This window comes from Brassica napus, chromosome C5 (genome assembly GCF_020379485.1).
Source record: "Brassica napus cultivar Da-Ae chromosome C5, Da-Ae, whole genome shotgun sequence".
NCBI classification, from domain to species: Eukaryota; Viridiplantae; Streptophyta; class Magnoliopsida; order Brassicales; family Brassicaceae; genus Brassica; species Brassica napus.
The window spans coordinates 49,509,033-49,532,546 of NC_063448.1; the positions used below are offsets into that span (position 1 = coordinate 49,509,033).

At 35.7% G+C, this 23,514-nt stretch overlaps 1 protein-coding gene and 1 non-coding gene across 2 annotated transcripts; both read left to right on the forward strand.

Moving 5' to 3' along the window:
• Positions 1 to 6,905: 6,905 nt before the first annotated feature.
• LOC125588052 lies at positions 6,906 to 7,012 on the forward strand. The gene has a single exon (XR_007324448.1). It is a non-coding gene; the product is annotated as a small nucleolar RNA R71 (small nucleolar RNA).
• A 12,145-nt stretch (positions 7,013 to 19,157) lies between these two features.
• On the forward strand, positions 19,158 to 22,950 carry LOC106439508 (pectinesterase/pectinesterase inhibitor 3). The gene is made up of 3 exons (XM_013880961.3): positions 19,158 to 19,975; positions 20,515 to 20,998; positions 22,023 to 22,950. Exons 1-3 carry the CDS (start codon positions 19,373 to 19,375, stop codon positions 22,712 to 22,714), a joined length of 1,779 nt encoding a protein of 592 aa, XP_013736415.1. The 5' UTR covers positions 19,158 to 19,372; the 3' UTR covers positions 22,715 to 22,950.
• The last annotated feature ends 564 nt before the right edge of the window (positions 22,951 to 23,514 follow it).

Below are 23,514 nucleotides of genomic sequence, written 5' to 3' on the forward strand. Positions count from 1 at the left end.
CATATAATGCGCTAGAAGACTTCCAGGAAGTCTTCCAGACGACTTCAAAGAAGTCTTCCATACGACTTCCAGGAAGTCTTCTGACGGGGTATTCTTTCATATTAAGTGGAGTCTAAGCTTGTCTTTATAGAGGAATAATCTATAATAGTTTTGTTTGTGGTCTGTTTTGTGATTTGCATGTGTACTCCTTTAGTTGTGATTTTTTTTTGTAAATTTGAAGAGATATTAATGAAAAAGTTAGGTAAATATGTTCATTTTCCACAATATTATCTTGCCAAAATTACTTGATATAATTGAAGTTATTAATACAACTTCAATAGCAAAACACAATAGCACAAAAAACTAATCAAATTTATCACAACTAAGGGAGAAGAATTTTCAAGAAAACTTAGTCAAATTCACAAAAGATAAAACATTACATAAGTTCAAAGCTAGAACACTTTCATTAGATACATAACTAAAAGTTTATCTTATGATATAAGAAGACACATTAAACCATGTTATTTGATATTCTTGAAGTTACTTAACACTTTTGAAAATTAAATAAACTAACGTGGAAGTCTTCTCAATTAGTTAGAAACTTTACTAATATTGGTAACCTCATAAATATCACCAATTAGGTTATAAATTTCATTCAGTAGCCCCAATATTGACTAATATACATGAAATAAAAAAAAATTAAAAAGTCTTTATAGTTTAAGAGAAAATGAAAGTTTATCAAACATTGACGCAGACGACTTCCACAGAGGTCATCTGGTAGATTTCTAGGAAGTCGTCCATTTAGGTTAGTTTTGCAATTGATTTTTAACCTAGACGACTTACATGAAAGTCGTTCATCTTTGTTAGTTAAAAAAAATTCGAGACGACTGACTTCCATGTAAGTCGTCTAGGGAAAACAAGTTAGTTTTGCATTTGACCGGATTGTGTGAGAAATTTGACTTTTCCTTGACGACTTACATGTAAGTTGTACAGTAGAAAATTAAAAAAATCAATATTTTGTTATACCTAGACAACTTCAATGTAAGTCGTCTCAGGTTAGTTTTGCAATTGAAAAATAAAACAAAAAAATATTATTTTTTCTAGGCGACGTACAAGGAAGTCATCCAAGATAAGCAAGGTTTGACCAGAATCTCGAAATAAAATCATGGATGACTTTCATGTAAGTCGTCTGATGGACGACTTCCGTGTAAGTCGTCTAGACAAAAATAATTTTTTTTGTTTTATTTTTCAATTGTAAAACTAACCTGAGACGACTTACATGTAAGTTGACCAGGAAAAATCAAATTTCTGACACAATCCGATCAAATACAAAACAAACCCGTTGACTTTAGACGACTTACATGGAAGTCGTCTTGATTTTTTTAACAAACAAAGATGGACAACTTCCATGCAAGTCGTCTAGAAACACACATTTAAAAGTCAAATGCAAAACCAACCTCTGCATTGACCAGAAGACTTTCATGTAGGTCGTCTACAGATGAACAGATCTGGAAAAAAAAACTAATTTCATAGTTTCAACCAGTGAGATAACTTGTTTAGCAAACAAAAGTCTTTTCCAAGCACCTAGAATCTCAAACAAAAGTGACCCACCAAGAATCGTAAGCTTCAATGGCTCTATGAACCATAAAAAAATTATAATCAAAATCTTGGGTTTTTTTTTGGATGAATATGAAAAGAAAGTAAAGAGATGTTGTTTTTAGTTCATAAGAATTGAGAAAGAAAGAGTGTAAATCGATTTTTAGGTGCATTAAGAGTTTCAAATTGGTTGTTGATGTTTGGAGTTTTCAAGGCTCCTAAAACAAATGTTGTAGTATAAGTGAATGCCGAACCAATTCTAAGGGATTTCGAAGCAATGAGAATGCAAGTACTCACTCAATCTAAGTGCAACCAGTGTTTTTAAATGATTTCTAAGCTAATGAATAAAGCTAATTCAGAATAATAAAGCGATTACTAAATGATACTTTCTTAACTAAGGAAAAGTGAACTCATGGGCATAGGGATTAGACCTTGGGTGATCAAGTTTCGAACTAAGGATGGCAAATGATCAATCAAACTATCAACCTTAAGCTTAGACACAATCTTAAACAAACTCTATGTCTAGATGAATGTTCATTTACTAACATATTTCAAACATCAAATGTCTTTGGTTGAATAATATGAAAGCAATCATTATTAACAAGTCTATTGACTATCTTAACACCTTTAACAACAAATGTCTTTGGTAAAGTATGTCAAAAGCTTAGGAGAGTTGTCTCAGGCATTTCATCAAACACCTTGTGGGTGGGAAATGTCTAAAGATCAACTTTTGAGAGGCCAACTCAGAAGATGCATTATAAATACTCTACTAGCAAGGAATAAGAAAGATCTACACTATAACATCCTAGATCTAGCCTAATCACCCTTAATCTCCCTAACCCATGAATTCAAAAGGTGATTACTCACTACTCCTCATGATTCCTCTTAAACCCATAATGGATTTCAGATTAATCATTTAGAGAAAATACAGATAATAGAATAGAAATCAACAGTAGAACACGTGATCAATGAATCAAAGAGATCCCCTTTCCAAAGGTTTTTGGTGGTTTTTCTTCAGAACAAAAGATAATCAGCCACTGATGGCTTACAAAAGATACTTAAACATAGGTTTAGAAAGTAAAAAAAAACGTGCATAATGAAATGATCAAAAGGCCCTTGAGTGAACATGAATTCGAGCAAACAATAGGCGCGCAGCGACCTCCAGTAGTCGCTCCCGAGAGGTCGCTCCAGGCTTCGGGAGCGACCTAGAGGGGTCGATGCGAGACGTCGCTCCGGGCCCGTTTTCGTGCCTCCGAGCGATGAAAACGCGAGCGACTTCTCCACGTCGCTCTGGTAAGGTCGATCCAGGCTTCGGGAACGACCTCAGTGGGTCGCTCTGAGAGGTCGCTCCGGCTTCATTGTGTTGTCGTCACGCAATAGAAACGCGAGCGACCTCGGGGTGTCACTCTGGCCAAGTCGCTCCGGGCTTCGGGAGCGACCTGGAGTGGTCGCTCTGATAGGTCGCTCCGGGTCAGTTTTCGGCTTCCACCGGGATGAAATGGCGAGTGACTTCTCTGCATCGCTCTGGTAAGGTTGCTCTGATAAGGCAGGTCAGAGCGACTTAACGGTGTCCCTCCGGGAAGTCGCTCCCAACGCTCTGCTCGTCCAATGATCATCTTTACACCTCTTTCGAGCTCCAAATACACTCAAATGTCTCTGAGAACTCCATGTGGTACTTCAATACCTGATAAAGACTAATGTATGCAAAATGCAACCTAAACATGGCTAAATCCTAGTCTATATGATCAAAATGCACATGGGTGAATGGATAAAACAATGGAAATATGCAAGATATCAACTCCCCCAAACTTGTTCTTTTACTTGTCCACAAGTGAACTTTCTAGAACTCATAGGGAGAGAGGTTTGAAGGTGGGAGCTCATAGCCAAAAGAAACACAACTAGCACTCAATTCAACATCTAATCCAACATGAGCACACTCTCTTATCACACTCTAGCTTCTCTAGGCCTATCTCAACTCCTTTTGCCCTTATACTCATCATCAAGCATCCACACATTCAAATCAACCAACTGTCACATTCATTAAGCATAAAACATCAAGTGAATTCTTGCAAATGGTCAATTGGTCCAAATCATTTGGGTAAGGGGAAGCTTTTTAATCAAGTGAGTCAAGGGGTTCAAGATATATGATATTTAAGGTGGTATACTCTCAAGACAAGTAGCCTTGACATTGCACATAATATATCTAAGAAAGGGATCAACTCATGCGTACAATGCTCAATCTCCATTGTTCTACCATTTTCCCAAACATATATGATACACATTCATTTCCCCATTCCAAACCCAACTCACATCTCTCACCCAAGGACTTCAAAAGCATTTCCCAACATAAAACTCTTTTTTTTTACAAGGGATTTCTTATACTTTTTGAACACCTCTTAGCTCATACTAATTTTGCTAGCTCCCTTTCTTTATTCTTTCTCTTTTTTTTTATATATGTTTGGGGGCCAAGACTTTTCACAAATTGAGCTAGAAGTTTCTCTACTTATCCCATAAAGACTAGTCAATTAAGCACAAAAGTTCACTCTTTTCCTTCAACTTTCTCATACTCCCAAATCAAACTTTACAACACTCACCCCCCATCCTATGGCTAGACAATAATGTGCCTAATCTAGCAAGAATGAAGATCAAGCATTGTCGTTCCCGATACTCTAAACATTATGTGCATGTAAGACTTTCCGAAAAAGGTCTCACTCATCAATCAATGAAGGCTTAAAAGGAGGAAGGGATTTTGGGGAGAGGTCTACCACTAAAGGTTGTTAAAAAGATGGGCATAAAGGATGTGACAACTCAAGTGTGTATATCCATGATTCAGTACACAAAGGACCATGAGCAAGATGCATTAAGTTTGTTCAGTTCAAATAAGGTTGTAGTTGGCTTCAAAGACTGAGTTTTAGCAATCAACAAGTTTCAGGAAGAGTTTTCAAGGCTCGAAGCATACAAGTCTTTTTGAGAGGTGCATAAGCTACTCAGGTGCAAAGTAGTGTTCTTTACAAGGCATTTAAAATCATTGCTCCCAATGCAAGTGAATGCAACCTATATGCTCTAGACTCTCCTAGAAATGCAAATGATGCAAACTAAATGATTTTTTTATATGCAAATAGGTATGCAATGCATGACTCAATGAAACAACATCAAAGCAAACATGATCAAATACTTGGTACCTCCCCCAGACTTAAGTCACACAGTCTCTGTGTTGTCAAGTGTAGGAGAGATACCCAAAGATGAAGCTAAAATACAGAAAGGAAATGGTATATACAATGGAATGGTGGTGTAGTGGTACCTCAAGTGCAAAGTGGAGAAGGAGGATCCTTCCCACCTTCAAGAGTGATGGTGAGGACCTGAGAGAGAAGCTCTTGAAGCTTGATTGGATCATCTTGGAGCTGATGAGTCCTTGTGGCCTTCTTGTCATGAGCAGCCTTTGTGGCTCTACTCACCTCCTCCTTTTTAGCACCTTCCAAGTGCTCATCACACATCTCTTTAGAGGACTCTCCATCAAGACTTTCTTTTTCACTAACAACCACTGCATCCTTGATCTTCTCAATGGAGGGGTCTCCGCAAGTGATGGTTCCACAATACTCAACATCCAGTGGAGACTGAATTGGGTAAGAGTCAGCTTTGTTCACATTGAGGAGTGTGACCTTCTTGTTGGCAAAATCGATGCAAGCACCCACAGTAGTAAGGAATGGTGTGCCCAAGATCAATGGAACTCTCTTCTCAGTTGCCATCTTCAAGACAGTGAGGTCTATAGGGATGGTGCAAGATCCAATCTTCAAAGGGAAATCCTTGATGAGACCAATAGGGGTAGTAGAAGAAGAATCCCCAAACGTGAGAGAGGAAGTATCTGGCTCCATGTGTTCAATCTCAAGGCTCTTCACCATCTCCATTGAGATCACATTCACACTTGCACCAGAATCAACAAGAGCATCATCAAAGGTGAGCTTACCAAGGGAGCACGACAAGGTGAACTTCCCTTGGGATTCTAGTTTAGGGAGAGACTTTGGTGTGATGGCTGGATCAAGTTTCAAAGTTGAAATGTTGAGAAGCTCTACTACTTCTGCTTGGTGGTCTACAATGTCTTTGATGAGCATCATTTGGACATGAGCCTCACGCATACCCGAGATCTCTGGAAGCTTAACTCCAATATCACTTAGGTCTTTTCTGAACTTGGAAATCACCTTCTTTTAAGCTTTGGTGAGAACCCTTTGTGGAAATGGGAGCTTGTCATAGGGTGACTGCTCAACCTCAGTGGTGTCCTCTAGATTGACCTCTTTTAGCTTCTGGTCAGCTCTCTTCGCAACTGATTTCTCAGCCCTGGGTTCATCTCCCTTCAAAATCTTTGCTCCAACCATTTTGTCAGCTTCCTCCACAATCTTTGCTTCAGTTGTTGCTACAATCAGATGCTCAACATGTTCAATCTCAGTTCCAAACACCAATCTTTCAATTTCATCTACCTCTTTCTTGTGGTTACTCAATTCAATCCTTGAAGAAGTGGTAGAGAGGACAACATTGCAATACTCCTTGGGTTTTTGTCAGATTTTCCAGGTAGAGACCCTTGCTGGCGATTCTGGTGAGTGGTCATGGAAGTAAACTGGTTTTCCAAAGCCCTGAACTTGTTGCTGAGCTCATTGTAACTTCCATCAATCTTGGAGTGAAGGTTCTTCAACTCATATCCAACCTGCTTCTCACTTCTAGTCTGAGACTCCAAGATCTGTTTCAGTAGAACATCAGTGCTGCTTTCCTGAGGAGTAGAGGTAGAAGGATTAGCTTGTTGTTGAGAAGACTGGTTCCCTTTGTTGGAGAAACTAGGAGGAGGGTTTTGCTGAGGCTGATACTTGCCTTGCTGGTTGTTCCTAAGCTGATGACCACTCTGTTGGTTGTTAAGATAGGATTTCTGTTGGTAGTTGTTGTACTGAAAGTTGGGCTCTTTCTTGTACCAACTACCATAATTGTTGATGAAACACATCTCTTCTTGACCTTCCAAACCCTCAACCTCATTGACCCCAGGTGGTGCATCTTGGTTTGGGTTACCAACAAAGTTCAGCTGCTCTTGGGTGGATTTATCAGCAATGAGTATGTCTATCTTATCTTGTAGAGCCTTTAACTCCTTCCTCGTCTGCTTGTCATCTGTTCTACTGCTTCTGTCGTGGTCTCCACTGTAAAGTGCGTCACTCTTTACCATCTTGTCAACCAGCTCCTCTGCATCTTCCTCAGTTCTTCCCAAGAAGAACCCATTGCTAGTTGTATCCAATCTGGCTCTATACTTAGGAAGAGCTCCCCTGTAGAATGTGTTCAACAGGCTTTCTTTAGAGAAACCATGGTGAGGGCATTGAGCTTGGTAGCCTTTGAATCTCTCCCAGGCTTCACTGAATCCTTCCAAGCCCTTCTGTTGAAAGCTGGAGATCTCATTTCTCAGCTTAGCAGTTCTTGAAATAGAGAAGAACTTCTCTAAGAATGCTTTCTTGCAGTCATCCCAAGTGGTGATAGAGTCGCTGGGTTGAGACTTCTCCCACTGACGCGCCTTATCCCCCAAAGAGAAAGGGAATAACTTCAGCTTTAAGGCATCCTCTGACACACCATTGGTTTTTGACAACCCACAGTAGCTGTCGAACCTGTCCAAGTGATCAAATGAGTCTTCTAAAGCCAAGCCATGATATTTGTTGTTCTCGATCTCGTTGAGTAATCCTGACTTGACCTCAAAGTTGTTGGCTCCCACAGCCGGTGCTCGGATTCCCAGTCTATGACCATGAATGTTGGGCCGATCATAAGTACCAATGGGGTGAGCTGCCCGCGGTTGATGTTCTGCTCCTTGCGGTGGATCTGCCATATCAATATCCAATCTCTGCAAGTGGGCTTGTTTCTCTTCTTCTATTCTAGCTCTAGCACACTCTCTCTCTCTAAAGCTCTGATGTCTGCTACTATTGGAACTAGGTTTGATGGACCTCTGGTCCTCAAGTTCATACACCTGAAAGTTAAAGGTAGGTGAGGAAGAAGAATCAGTAACAAAAGAAAATAAAAATGACTTAGTCTCAAGTAAGTAACTAAATCTCAATGTTCAAATCTACTCAGAATTTGGCAACGACGCCAATTTGATGTTAGGAGTTTTCAAGTCTCCTAAAACAAATGTTGTAGTATAAGTGAATGTCGAACCAATTCTAAGGGATTTCGAAGCAATGAGAATGCAAGTACTCACTCAATTTAAGTGCAACCAGTGTTTTTAAATGATTTCTAAGCTAATGAATAAAGCTAATTCAGAATAATAAAAGCGATTACTAAATGATACTTTCTTAACTAAGGAAAAAAGAACTCATAGGCATAGAGATTAGACCTTGGATGATCAAGTTTCGAACTAAGGATGGCAAATAATCAATCAAACTATCAACTTTAAGCTTAGACACAATCTTAAACAAACTCTATGTCTAGATGAATGTTCATTTACTAACATATTTCAAACATCAAATGTCTTTGGTTGAATAATATGAAAGCAATCATTACTAACAAGTCTATTGACTATCTTAACACCTTTAACAACAAATGTCTTTGGTAAAGTATGTTAAAAGCTTAGGAGAGTTGTCCCAGACATTTCATCAAACACCTTGTGGGTGGGAAATGTCTAAAGATCAACTTTTGAGAGGCCAACTCAGAAGATGCATTATAAATACTCTACTAGCAATGAATAAGAAGGATCTACACTATAACATCCTAGATCTAGCCTAATCACCCTTAATCTCCCTAACCCATCAATTCAAAAGGTGATTACTCACTACTCCTCATGATTCCTCTTAAACCCATATTGGATTTCAGATTAATCATTTAGAGAAAATACAAATAATATAATAGAAATCAACTGTAGAACATGTGATCAATGAATCAAAGAGATCCCCTTTCCAAAGGTTTTTAGTAGTTTTTCTTCAGAACAAAAGATAATCAGCCACTGATGGCTTACAAAAGATACTTAAACATAGGTTTAGAAAGTAAAAAAAAAACGTGCATAATGAAATGACCAAAAGGTCCTTGAGTGAACATGAATTTGAGCAAACAATAGGCGCGCAGCGACCTCCAGTAGTCGCTCCGAGAGGTCGCTCCAGGCTTCGGGAGCGACCTGGAGGGGTCGCTGCGAGACGTCGCTCCGGGCCCGTTTTCGTGTCTCCAAGCGATGAAAACGCGAGCGACTTCTCCACGTCGCTCTGGTAAGGTCGCTCCAGGCTTCGGGAGCGACCTCAGTGGGTCGCTCTGAGAGGTCGCTCTGGCTCCATTGTGTTGTCGTCACGCGATAGAAACGCGAGCGACCTTGGGGTGTCACTCTGGCCAAGTCGCTCTGGGCTTCGGGAGCGACCTGGAGTGGTTACTCTGATAGGTCGCTCCGGGTCAGTTTTCGGCTTCCACCGGGATGAAATGGCGAGCGACTTCTCTGCATCGCTCTGGTAAGGTCGCTCTGATAAGGCAGGTCAGAGCGACTTGACGGTGTCGCTCCGGGAAGTCGCTCCCAACGCTCTGCTCGTCCAATGATCATCTTTACACCTCTTTCGAGCTCCAAATACACTCAAATGTCTCCGAGAACTCCATGTGGTACTCCAATACCTGATAAAGACTCATGTATGCAAAATGTAACCTAAACATGGCTAAATCCTAGTCTATATGATCAAAATGCACATGGGTGAATGGATAAAACAATGGAAATATGCAAGATATCAGTTGTTCATGGTGGTTGGTGTATTGATGGCAATGACAATAATGTGAATATTTGAGGAAGATGAGGGTGATAGAGTAAAATATGCATTTTACAAAAAAAAAATGATGATATTTTGTGAATAATCTAAACTTTGGGGGTAAAAGCGGAAAGTCAAAGTTCCAAAAAAACATGAGTTAGTTTTGTGTTTGACTTCAAGTTTTGACTCATATTTACAAAAAAAAACTATTTTTTAAATGCAAATGGTGTTAAAATTACTGCGGTTTTCTTGTCGGTTAAAATATTAATAAATATTTCAACCTTGTCTTTGTTATTTAAAAAATATTTGTCCTAGTAATTCTAAAATTTGTTTCTTGTAATGCATAAGAGGAAGAGATTAGGGAGAGGATTAATAAAGGGAAAGAAGACAAAGAACAGAAAAGAAGAGAGACGAGAAAAAAGTTGAAGGCTCGCAACATGGTCTACCCGGTGATGACTGATGCTGCATCCTTCGGCGACGATGATGCATCCTCCTCTGCCCGGTGATGGCTGATGCTTCATAACATGCTCTTCCAAGCCTTCTTTACTCTCTAGAATATATATTTATATACAAAAACAGATATTGAACAAAAAAACCCTATAAATTACAGTATCATATAATAATAACTAATGTAACCAAATATTCCACTGTCATGTTGTCCACGGAAGAAATTTTATCCAAGAAAAACAAATTTAAGGTTTAGTTTTAAATTTGGATTAGGAACAAAATGTAAGATGCTAACAAGTAAAAAAGAAAGGGTAATGATGTTAATAATCTGGAAACAATACAAATTATCAAACTTAGAATGACGACGTAATTTCTATGAAATAATGTCGCCATACTAGGAGCACGTTATAATTTGTAAAGTGTGTCATTGCACATCTAAGAAAAATGGGAAAAAGAAAAGAAAAAAAATGGAAATTTTATTAAAAAAAACATTAAACACGTTTGATCATTAGGTATGAGATATTTTTTTTTAAAAAATCTATCATACAATGTTTCTTTTCACTTATTTTCAATTATATTGAGAGATTTGATCGTCTTTAGGGGGTTGAACATGGACGAATTAATCAATCGTGGAATTGTTCTTGCTTTTGCCGTAATTTCTATTGGGATTTTTAGTTTGGTGGTGAGTTGTATTATATTAAATGTTACAATATTGGTTACAATGATCATGACTATGAAAGCAGCGATGATCAACATGTAACTATAACCATCAAAGAGTTGGCCAGTATCAATCCATCCATTCTTCGATCAATTCCCGTCGTAGACTTCAACACTCAAGGCTTCAAAGACGGCATCCAATGCGTCGTCTGTCTCTCAGAGCTTGCTGATGGAGACAAAGCTACGGTTTTTCCTACTTGTAATCATTGGTTTCATGCCCATTGCATCGATTCGTGGTTTCAATCTCATTCAACGTGTCCTGTCTGTAGAAACATAGTTGGTTTAGCCAAAAATCACTATTCAGGTTTCGAACCTGATGAGTCTCTGACCAATTCTCTTCCAACTACAAACACGGCAGTTATCGAAGACTCTGACGAAACAAACGAAGTTCAACCAGACCAGATATGCAGCCGTTGTGGCAGACATTCTTATTAGGGTATAATACAAACTAACATCAAATTATCATTATTATGTTCTTTTTATTGTTTTTGGTATTCTCTAGTTCCATTATAAAGATCCATACCACACAAACTTTTTAGACGTGGATGGATCTTCTATTAAAAATGTCATTGATCTTGGCTTAGTTTCCGGTCAAAGCGAGTTTTGAGACACTGCTCACAGATATTCTCAAATTTCTTGATCACCTCAAAACGTATATTAATTGTGCAATCTTTGTTAATTAAAATCTCTTTAAAATTTTCTTAAATATGTTTGCTAATAAATCGTACTCATTGATTCAATATTGTGTTTTAGCTTTCTAATTACAAGTATATGGCAATATGATCATAAGCCTATGGCAATTGGAAATGTCTGGATTCAGAATGCCGTGCGACTCATACCCTATCAGGGCCAGTTTCTATATTAGCATCCCGAAAAATGTCTACTGAAAACAACCCTGTCGAAAGAATTTAAGTCGGTTTTTTTTGAACAATTTTAAGTCAGTTTCCACCTATTAAAAGAACGGAAAATATTGGAAAAGTAGAAGCAAAGAGACGAGCGGTACTCCTTTGAGAATCTCAACAAAAAAATAGTAAGGTATTCTTCCTAGGACATAAATTACTTTTTTTAAAGATAAATTACTTTCTTAGTGGTTTACATTAGTTTATAATTTAACATTTAACTATTTACTAAATAATTTTAAAAAATATTAGTTGTACTAAATTTGTGAGAACCCCTTGGGAAGATTCCCGATGATGATGTCACGAAATACAAAATAACGGAAATCCTTATAATTACCTGTACATCGATTCCAAGTTTAAATATTCAAAATTTTAATATAAATTTCAGCTGTACATCGATTTTTCTTTTTTTAGTTCCGTTATAAATTAAATATAGAAAACCTAAAGAAAGTAAATGTATTTAAATGATATTCCTTCCGTTTAATTTTAGTTGGTACTTTAGACTTAGACACACATATTAAAAAATATTTAATTTTGTATATTTACTAAATAAAAATATTATTACCAATACATTTAGCCATATTTAAACAATCAGAAAAACATATTGAAATATAAAACCAATAAATTTTGCTTTGAAATTATAAAATGACATTTATTTGGAAATGAAAATTTTATTCTACAACGACAACTAAACTGAGAACGAAAGAAATATTAAATTGCTTATGTTTTTTGGTCGGTCATTTTGGTGCGGTTGGAACAACTCTACGGCTGGATAATACTCAGGCCCGTTATAGCCAGTGGTAGCGCAATATTTGTGAAGTAGAACTGCACACAGATCAGATATCCGGAGTTTTAGAGGTATTTGTGATTTGTTTTGTATATCACGGATATCTATTTTTTTTATTTGTTTTGCTTCGGAAAAATATTAATATCCGAAAAATCGGATATCCGGAAAATAAATAGATATTTGCAGATATTTACAAATACTTACGGATATTTCATCTGTTTTGATTAATACAAATAATCTTGAAAATTTGATACAAATTTGTTTCATAAAATATTTTTTGCATAATTTATAAATAAAAATTTTAAAATAGTGAAATTACATATTTTGTAAATTTTAAACTTAATTAACAATTATATAATATAAGACAAACTTAAGAAAAAGTTATAATTGTCATAAGTTTTTTTCTCTCTTTTTATGTAATACTTTAGTATAAGTAATAACGTGAACAAAATTTGTCAAATCACATGTTAGAATAATAATTATATAAATTTATACATTTAAACCGTAAATATAATCAAGATATATATGTATTTATGTATTGCCGGATCAGAGGGATATCCACTTCTCAAAATTTTAATATTTGTGTTTGCTTCTATTTTAACGGATATTGATTTTTATTATTTGCTTTGTTTCGAAAGTTTACGGATATCCAGAATTTTTGGATCGAATCAAAACAAATAACGAATCGAATCAAAATTAATGGATAAAATGCCCAGCTCATGTAAGATGCAGCCCATGCATATACTGGAAAGAAAAAATCTGAACAGACATAACTATTATATTTTTGGGAAATTGGAGCCTATAGCAACGAAAAAACGGTAATTGGCAGAGTAGCTATTTTACCTAATACACCAATACACCATGCATCTTTTATATAATAATACTACTATGCCCTCTTACACAACCGGTAAAACCTGTAAACAAAAAAAAACTAAAGTAATAATACTTACGTAACGCACATACATCGTGGCCTTTGAAGAATCACATACTGAGTTGTTTCTTCCCCATTTTTGATCCACAGTAACCACCAAAATCATTTTTGGAGTAGCTTTGCCTAGGAGATGCCCGTCTGCAATGGCTCGCTTGGCTACTGACAGAAAGCTTTGCGCATCTGAAATCTATGGAGTCGCCGACAATGTAAACGGCACCGCCGCGAGGTTCGTCAACTCTTCCTTCAATCGCCTTAATCTCTTCGGTTTACGAGGCGGTTACATGTACTATTCCCATGGATGTCGTCAGTTACACATATCTTTTTTGCTGTGAATGTTCTTGAATTGATCGGAGAAGATGAACAGTTTTTGTAACATTGTATTCTATACTATTTTATGCGTATGGAATAGAAATGTAAAACAATATGTATTATGAATGTTATATTCATGTTATGTAATGTGAAATAGTATGTTACTATACTTATTTATCATGTATCGTTTCATTTGATGATTAATAAAGAAAGTGTTATTTTGTTCACCAATATGTACTTTACTATGTATTTTGTTTCATTCTATTTGAGTTTAGGGTTTATACTTGGGTTTAGGGTTTAGTGATTAAGATTTAGGGTTTAGTATTTGGAAAGTATGGTTGAGGTTTGATAGTGCCCCTGTTGTGTATCGTTCCATTTGATGATTAATAAAGAAAGTGGTATTTTGTTCACCAATATGTACTATACTATGTATTTTGTTCCATTCTATTTGGGTTTAGGGTTTATATTTAAATTTATGGTTTATATTTGGATTTAGGGTTTAGTAATTAGAGTTTAGTATTTATAAGGTGAGGGAATATGATTAGGGTCAACATTAAATTTTTCTTTGCAATCGTAGACATTCTATAAATTCACTAATATGTGCTATGTTCTTTTCTTTGTTTCATTCTATATAGATTTTTGGTTTATATTTGAGTTTATGGTTTATATTTGGATTTATGGTTTACTGATTAGAATTCAGGGTTTAGTATTTAAGGGTTGTGGTAAAATTGAGATTTGGATATGTTTAGTATTTTGTAGGTGGAGTTATAATCTTATACTACTTCATTGATATGGAATAAAACACTTATGCATATGTATGTGGTCAACAAAAGTATACGTGGATGGTTCCTCTTTCTTTTATTTGAAATAGTTTTAAAGTGCTTTTGATCTTATATTCTATTAGCCACGTTATCCACTCTAACACAATTATCTGATACCTACAAAGAAAAAAGACATAACCGGACATTTTATGGCATAAATGTCAGAATTTGTATTATGGCAAAATCAATGACATTCATCTAATCTATATTATTAAAACTGAAGTACCTTTCGGTACTGTTTGGAAATTTAGATACTAAATTAAATGAAATTTGTTTGGAAACAAGGATAGCAGATTAAATATTTTTTTTTATTTACATATTTAGTCACTGTATTTCTTTCTCATTTACAGGTTCTGGAAACACGTATAGCAGATTAAATATTTTTTTTATTTACACATTTAGCCATTGTATTTCTTTTTTATTTACAAATCTGCCACTTCACTTAAAATCAAAAATTTATATTAATTAATTAAAATGAATTGTTATTTCTTTTTGCTGAAAATAAAAACACAAATTGTAATATATAGTATATATTAATCTGCTACAATACAATTTTCAAGAAAACCAAATATCATAAAATTAATAATAATTCATAAAAACCTACTTTAAAAAAATTAAATCATTTTAAATAAATAAACAAAAAATCAATAGGTTAATATATGAATATTATAATTACATCAAATTGCATCAAGTTATAAAATTATAAATATAATATTACGTACAGATAAAAAAATATTATCAAACATCTATATTATAATATAATATATTCTACACTAAATATATTTTACAAATCATAAAAATATAAATAGACATTTTATAAAATCAATGATTTATAAATTTACATTGAACGTAAGTTAAATCTAACAACCGCGCCTCCGCGCGGATCAAGATCTAGTTTGTATTACGGCTGGTTCACAGATAAGTCCTATATTTTTCTTACAACTATTATTTTTTTCTTGCAAAATATACTGAATCTTGACTCAGTTTGTTATTAGTCAACAAGTCCAATTGTTATACTAGAGATACAGTAAAAGGTATTTATTGTAGTAGTTTATTTTGAAAAGTTACATCTCCCAACGCTCTTTACTGACATCAATGTTAGCTAGATAAACTGTGTGCGCAGAAAGACGTGTAAAGCGTGAACGGAGAGACAAATCTACCACCAACAAACCTGACCTTGCGAAGAATAATTGATAGCTCGTAATTGTAGGAAGATAGAATATTTGTACATGTATTTTACATATTAACTATGATTATTACGTTTGTTTATTCATAATTCATAAGTTATGATAGTATTAGTATAGGTTTGAATTAGTTTTGTTTTGTTCGACTTAAACTTGTAATCGACATTAGGATTCTCGAGGCTCGGGCTGAATGATAAAAGTAAAAAAAAAGTTATGATAGTATTTTTTTTTTTAAACAAAGCATGCGAAAATACAACTCAGATATTCGCTTATTACACACAAGTTGGACGCTACATCGGATGTCTTGTATTGTATCTGCAAATTGTTGTCGTAAAGGAGTGTGCAAGTTGTTTGTTTATTTTACCTTTTAATATCATAACCCACACTATTAATTGTTCTGCTTTCTTTTATACAATAATGAAAGATTGTTGAACAACAACAAAAGATTTATAGTAGATCACGATTTACATGATTCTTCTAACATAACCTTTTTATTTGAAAGAGAAAACGAAAATTTGCCGATAAATAAAGAAAATGAAAGACAAGCTGTACGTGATTGATAGCAATTTACAACGGTGCCTGCTTTTTAATGTCTAGTATCGCAGATAATTAATTTCTTAACTACTAACCTGAAGTGGAAATAATGGTACAAGAAATACGAAGGTGATATTTGAACCCAAAAAAATACGAAGGTGATAGATGGGATCTCTAAAAGACTGAAACTATTCTCAAAATTATACAAATACAAAGATTATATACGTAAAAATTATACTACGAAGGTCGAGTGCCTTTTTGGATACCCAGAATGGCCGAATCTCTACCTGTCAAATTGATGCATTATGGATCAATAATGACAGCGTAAGTGGCTTAGAATGGAGTCCGAAGGATCATATAGGTTATGAACATTTTGGATTACGGTCGTGCAACAGGAGCCTCTCAGCTCTGCATGCTAAGATGAAAAGTTTACTTTGGGCAACCTCATGTATGAGAGACATGAGGATAACTTCGATAGGGTTCGAGATAGATTGTTCGGATCTAGTGGATATGACTAATAACCCGATGGATTGGCCAACTTTTGCAACATAGATTGATGTGTTCCAGAGACTACAGGAGAACTTCGAGGATGTGAGTTTATCTCATATTTAGTATGAATGGTCGAGCGGACACACTTGCAAAAGAAGTCTGGAGCAGAAGATATATTTTTTTTTATATAGATCAGACCCGGACATACGGAGATGCTCCTCGGAGAATCGGCTCGTCTTCCACCATTTGATCTAGTTTACATAGATAGCCGAGAAAAAAAATAAGTAAAAAAATATTATATACGTTTAACACAAGCTGGTATAAGATTAGTCAAGTTATAAAAATACTTTTTTGATGTGTCATCTATAGTAATTTTTGTTTGTCAAGGCTATCATGCCCTCTCGAAATACAAACCAAGCATTTTTCTTTATACTGGTATGGTAAACAGCATGAATCAAAAGAGCAACAGCATATTACCGTTGTACATTTCACCATTCAGGCATTCATACATGTTTCCGTCAGTCAAATCTTTTTTTTTTTGCAGGTTGTTCTTGGAGAGATGCCTTTAGAACATGCAACCTTGAGGAATTTTTGTCATAATGAAAGTTATATAGTTGCTATATAACCAATCCGACAATAACATACCTTTATATAAAAATATATTGTTTCCTCTCTTACTATAGAAACAAAGTTATTACAACAGAACTAGGATTTGCGTTATACGTATCCGAGAAAAAACTTGGATATTAAAATATACTTTAATCGAATTAGTTATTACAACAAAACTAGGATTTGCGTTATACGTATCCGAGAAAAAACTTGTATTTTAAAATATACTTTAATCGAATTAGTGGAACTTTTTTTTTCCTTAAAGGTAATAAATGGACCCAGGACAGGCTTGCAGCCAGCAGCCTATTACAGCTCCACAGGCATCAGCCTAAATACTTTCTATTTATTATTTCATCGATTTATTCGGTGCCGCTTATCACGGCACAACTAATTAATTATTTTATACTTATATAGACCGAATCATAAACGTTAATACTTTATTTTATTTTTATATTTCTATTTGCAATTTTTTTATTTATGTATTGGAGCTGTTTCATGTTCTGTATGGATTTAATTTATAAAAGGTAGTAGGCAAAAAAAGAAAAGAAAAAGTAGTAGGCAGTTTTGTGATCATTTTAAGATATATTCCAAATGATTGTCATTAAAATATATTATTGAAATAAACTTCAATGATTCTATAATTCTCTACAAAGCATTGATAAATATCTTGCAACTGATGTTATATTTATAATATTAGTCATTTGATTAGATTAATTTTTACCATCCATTCTTAAGAATATTTTGTATAAATAATAGACTTTTCATTTGAAAATCTCCATTATTTTCAGACAATTTTACTACGCTAAAAATTCAAAGATGAGTTTCTATAAATTTAACACAGCAACATCATCGCTGTAAAAGAAAAAAAAACACAGCAACATCATCAGTGCAAACTACTACGCTACGTCGCTACATGTTTGATCAAATACAAAGATGTTTATAAGATTATATAAGTCAAAATCAAGCTATATTCAAATATCTTGTTTTGTAAAGTCCTGAAAATATCTTAAACATTAGTTTCAAACCACTAAATGTATCGTACTTGTTTCGGTCACTGATTAGTTAAAGACCTTGTTTGGTGTATAGGCTAAAACTAAGTGAGGTGAGTTCTTCACTAGTAAAGCAGTAACTTGGTAAGCATGACAAGGAATGATATTACTAGGCCTGGGCATCCGGAGTCCTAATCGGATTTCGGTTTTATCCAATCGGATTTTGGTTTTTCGGGTTTATCAGAATCAGTCCTATTCGGATTATATGAAAGTTCGGTTCGGGACCGGTTCGAATTCTATCGGGTTCGGGTCGGAGTTAGTAAATCTTCAAAGAACCGGTACAACCCAATATACTTTCGGGTTCGGGTCCCAATCGGTTTTTCGGTTTAAAAGTACCTGATTTTTACCTATTTTATAACCAAAACATGAGTAAAATGGTTTTTCAGTTTTAAAATACCTGATTTGTACTTATTTTGTAACCAAAACTTAAGTAAAATCGATTCAAAAATACGGAACATCAACCGTGATCATTCAAAATCAAACGAAAAGTAAACATATTTACTGATAAAAAGAAAACCAAAAAAATAGAAGCATAAAACGAAAACCAAGTTCTCATGAGAAACATTGTTTAACAAAAACAAAATCTAAATCTAAATACTTCAAGATTCAACGGCTATCTTCAACCATCAACCTTCATGTAATAGAACCACCAACCTTCATGTAATAGAACCATCAACCTTCATGTAATAGATAACTATTTTAGATGTTCAATATTTCTTAGTGTATTTTGGATATATATTAAGAATTGAGATCATGTTTGGTACAAGATCTTTTTTCGAGGTTTTGAATGTTTCAGGTTCTATCGGATATCCATTTAGATTCAGGTTCGGTTCGGATAATACCCATAACCCGAAATACCACAAAACAATATCCATTCGGTATTTACGTCGGGTTCGGATCAGTTCGGATTCGGTTTGGGTTTTCGGATTCGGGTTTTCGGATTCGGTTTATTTGTCCAGTCCTACATTCTATTGTTAGACTTGTCATCGGAGAAAATCAAAATCAAAATCAATTACATAAATCCAAATTTGGGAACACGACAATAGTATTTCTGTGGAACTCAAATAATCGGATTTTAAAACAGATCTTATCTTCTATTAGCGAGGCGGCTCGTAACATGTGTGTGTGTTTTCTGTTTAATCAAACTCCGCTCAAATAATAGAGTCAAGAAAAGTAAAAGGAAAGGGAAAAAGAAAAGTCATTAAAAAATCTCGTGCATGATTTTAATTTCATCAGTATAAACACCAACTCTTCAGGAGCACATTCACCACTACTCACTCATCAGTGTCAAACAATGGCACCATCCATCAAAGAAATCTTCTCAAAAGATAATTTCAAGAAAAATAAGAAAATTGTTTTACTATCTGCTGCCGTAGCCTTGCTCCTCGTAGCTTCCGTCGCCGGAATAGCCGCCGGAGCTTCAAAAGCCAACGAAAACGGTAAACGAACTCTATCACCGACTTCTCACGCCGTGCTAAGATCCGCATGCAGCTCCACGCTTTACCCTGAGCTATGCATATCGGCCGTGGCCACCGCCGGGGGCGTCAAACTCATGTCGCAGAAAGACGTCATTGAGGCTTCGCTTAACCTAACAACAACCGCCGTGGAACACAATTACTTCGGCGTCAAGAAACTGATCAAGAATACGAAAGGACTAACTCCTAGAGAGAAGACGGCGCTTCATGACTGTTTGGAGACTATTGATGAGACGCTCGATGAGCTTCACGAGGCGCTCGAAGATCTCCATATGTATCCTAACAAGAAATCTCTCCGGGAACACGCCGGTGATCTCAAAACCCTAATTAGCTCTGCCATTACCAACCAGGAGACTTGTCTCGACGGCTTCTCTCATGACGCCGCCGACAAGAAAGTCCGTAAGGCCTTGCTGAAGGGTCAGGTACGTAAAAACGTCAAATCTTTACCCATTGCGGTTCTCAAGTGGGATTGCATAACAATGGAAAATAAAAATAAAATATGAGAAACGTATAAATCATTATGAAAAATGAGTTAAAATAAAAAAATGTAAAAGTCGACAAATGCAAATGTTCTGGTTCCCTAAATTTATGGAATCTGAAATGGATCAACATAACACTACCACCACTCTGATATATTTCATAGTGGGGTTACAAATTGAGATTGACTATTATACGTATATATATGTAGTAGTAAAACTATAGATAGGGTAAAAAGGAAACTATCACATCACTTTGACGAATTTAGATTTGTTTTTGTATTTATGATTCTTACAATGAAAATGAAGTGTTGTTCGCTAGTGTTGGTCTATATGTGTGAATAGTTGCTATCAGTTGGTGTTCAAAAAAAAAAAAAGTTGTTGTCAGTTATTATATATAGAGTATACATTTAATTACATAAGCTTGCGGATAACACGATTTTTTTTAAAAAAATATAGCTTTACAACGAAATGATTATGTGTAGATGCACGTAGAGCACATGTGCAGCAACGCACTAGCAATGATCAAGAACATGACTGATACCGACATAGCCAATTTCGAGCTGAAAGCTAAACTCACCTCAAACAACCGTAAACTCAAGGAGGAACAGACTACGGTGGCCGTAGATATTGCCGGTGCCGGAGAATTAGGTGCTGATGGGTGGCCGACTTGGTTATCTGCGGGAGATAGGAGGCTTCTTCAAGGGTCTACGGTGAAAGCCGATGCCACCGTGGCGGCTGACGGTAGTGGTACATTCACGACTATTTCGGCTGCGGTTGCGGCGGCCCCGGAGAATAGTAATAAGAGGTATGTAATACATATAAAAGCAGGAGTTTATAGAGAGAATGTGGATGTGGCCAAGAAGAAAAAGAATATAATGTTTATGGGAGATGGTCGAACAACAACTATTATTACCGCAAGTAGAAACGTCGTCGACGGTAGCACTACCTTTCACTCCGCCACCGTTGGTAAGCAATTTTAGTTATTTTTTATTTTTTGAAATGCTTGAAGTAATTTTGCACGATGTGGCCCTTCTTTGTGGTGGAAAATCTTTAACTCTTTTCATGTACATTAATTACACACATGCAGAGTCTTAGTCTTAGTACTCACTACAACAGATATTCACACATGTAGCCTAGTAATTACACACATGCAGAGTCTTAGTCTTAGTACTCACTACAACAGATATTCACACATGTAGCCTAGTAGCGAGATGAAATTAAATTTGAATTTGAATTACCATAACCGAACAAAAAGTCTTGTAAACATCTTCATGTGCGAGTCTCTATCAATCATTTTTTTCTTGGCTTTATTCATATACTTTTCCAGGTCACTTAATGTGGATTGGGTTTATCCGTTTATGGCTCATCCACTCGTGAAGAGAGCCTTTAGTTTTCTTTTTTTGAAACAATTTTTTTTTGTAACTTTTGAAACATTTCTTTTAAACACTTTTTTTTAGAAACACTAAAAGAGAGCCTTTAGAGCGGGAATCCCTTAAGGCATCCCTTAGAGGACGGGGATGAGAACCGAGAAAAAAATAGAAGGGAAAAACTCCTAATTAAAGACTGTCCCTTACTCTTCAACGACCAAAAAAAAAAGACAAGGAATCCTTTTTCTCTCTCTTCGTCCCACCAATCCACCGATAATGTTGGCGTTAGTTGTATTACCTTTTTTCTTTCTTTTCTTTTGTTTTTTCTTTCTTGTGCCATTGTTATTGACTTTTCTCCCCGTTCTTGTCCTTTATTTAAATTTTTTTTTTTTTTTGAAAATTCCTTTATTTAAATTTGTTACATCATTTCATTACAGTACATCACATTTCAAAGTCTGCATTTCATTTCTTCTTTTTAAACGTTATAAAATATTTTACGCTAAAGCTAAAGTTATAAACCCGTTAAACTAAAGTGAGATTACAGCAAAACAAGTTCAACGTTATTATTCTTTTATAACTAATGATCCACTGAGTTAATTAATGTTTTCTTCTATGGGAACCAGCTGCTGTCGGCGAGAGATTCCTAGCGCGTGACATCACTTTCCAGAACACGGCGGGTCCGTCAAAGCACCAAGCGGTGGCTCTCCGTGTCGGTTCTGATTTCTCCGCTTTCTATCAATGCGACATGTTAGCGTACCAAGACACTCTCTATGTCCACTCCAATCGTCAGTTCTTTGTCAAGTGCCTCATAGCCGGAACCGTCGACTTCATTTTTGGAAACGCCGCCGTTGTTCTCCAAGATTGCGACATCCACGCTCGTCGACCAAACTCCGGCCAGAAAAACATGGTCACAGCCCAAGGACGAACGGACCCTAACCAGAACACTGGGATAGTTATCCAAAAATGCAGGATCGGTGCCACGTCGGATTTACAGTCAGTAAAAAGTAGTTTTCCAACATATCTTGGTCGGCCGTGGAAGGAGTACTCACAGACGGTGATAATGCAGTCGGCTATCTCCGATGTGATCCGACCCGAAGGATGGTCCGAGTGGACCGGGACATTCGCGTTGAGCACTTTGACTTATAGAGAGTATGCGAACACAGGAGCAGGGGCTGGAACTGCAAATAGAGTGACGTGGAAGGGCTTTAAGGTTATTACTGCTGCTGCTGAAGCTCAGCCATATACGGCTGGTCAGTTTATTGGTGGTGGTGGCTGGTTATCCTCGACCGGTTTTCCTTTCTCGCTCGGTCTTTGAGATATTATGGGTTGTGATTCTAGACATTGTTGGTTGAATAATCATTGATTTTATAAAGGGTTATAAATCAATCAAAATATGTATCCTTGGCGTTGTGTATTTTTCATTTTTCTAGATCGTAGTATTGGAAACGAGATAAAACAATTGCGAATTTTGGGTCTTCATAATATGATTTGTAAGAAAATTATGGATTTGTAAGAAAATAAATGTTGTCTATTGACAACGAATGATTACTATTGTCGTGGTATAATACAAAACATGTATTTCTCTTAAAACGTCTCTTCACTTTTTGTTGTCAATGAAACATATTTTCATATTTCCCACATATGCTACAAAAAAAAAAAAAAGATAAAACAATCTTGCTATGCTAATGCCTTCCATATGACGGGCCGGGATTCGGGAATATATATATATATATATCTGATAGACTGGGCCTCGTTTTTAATTTTGAATTGAATTGAATGTAAAACTAATTCAAGATCAAAAACATATTTTTGTCCAGCATCTTTTGCTTTCAGCTTAACTTGGCTTTTGCAAAAAGGATAATCAATTTATTCTAACCAAAATCAGAAAATTTAGAATTACAAAGCAGAGTATTCATCTATGCTTCGAACCAGGTCTGCATTCCATCGTTGATCTTTCAGCCCCCATGGTTTCTAACAGAAACGAGATGGTTTCGTTTCGGACTTGTTTATCAATATGTCGAACGGCCTTTAATTTTAAGATGAACATTAAATTTTTAACCTTGTTATTAAGCTTAAATATAAAAAATGTTACTCCAAAAGCCCATTCATGGAATT

What these genes read in the sequence shown, in the direction of transcription:
- LOC106439508 (XM_013880961.3), top strand. Translation starts at nt 19,373, where the DNA reads ATGGCACCATCCATCAAAGAAATCTTCTCAAAAGATAATTTCAAGAAA. An exon ending in AGGCCTTGCTGAAGGGTCAG is followed by an intron (nt 19,976 to 20,514) that starts GTACGTAAAAAC and finishes GATTATGTGTAG; the next exon opens with ATGCACGTAGAGCACATGTG. An exon ending in CTTTCACTCCGCCACCGTTG is followed by an intron (nt 20,999 to 22,022) that starts GTAAGCAATTTT and finishes TATGGGAACCAG; the next exon opens with CTGCTGTCGGCGAGAGATTC.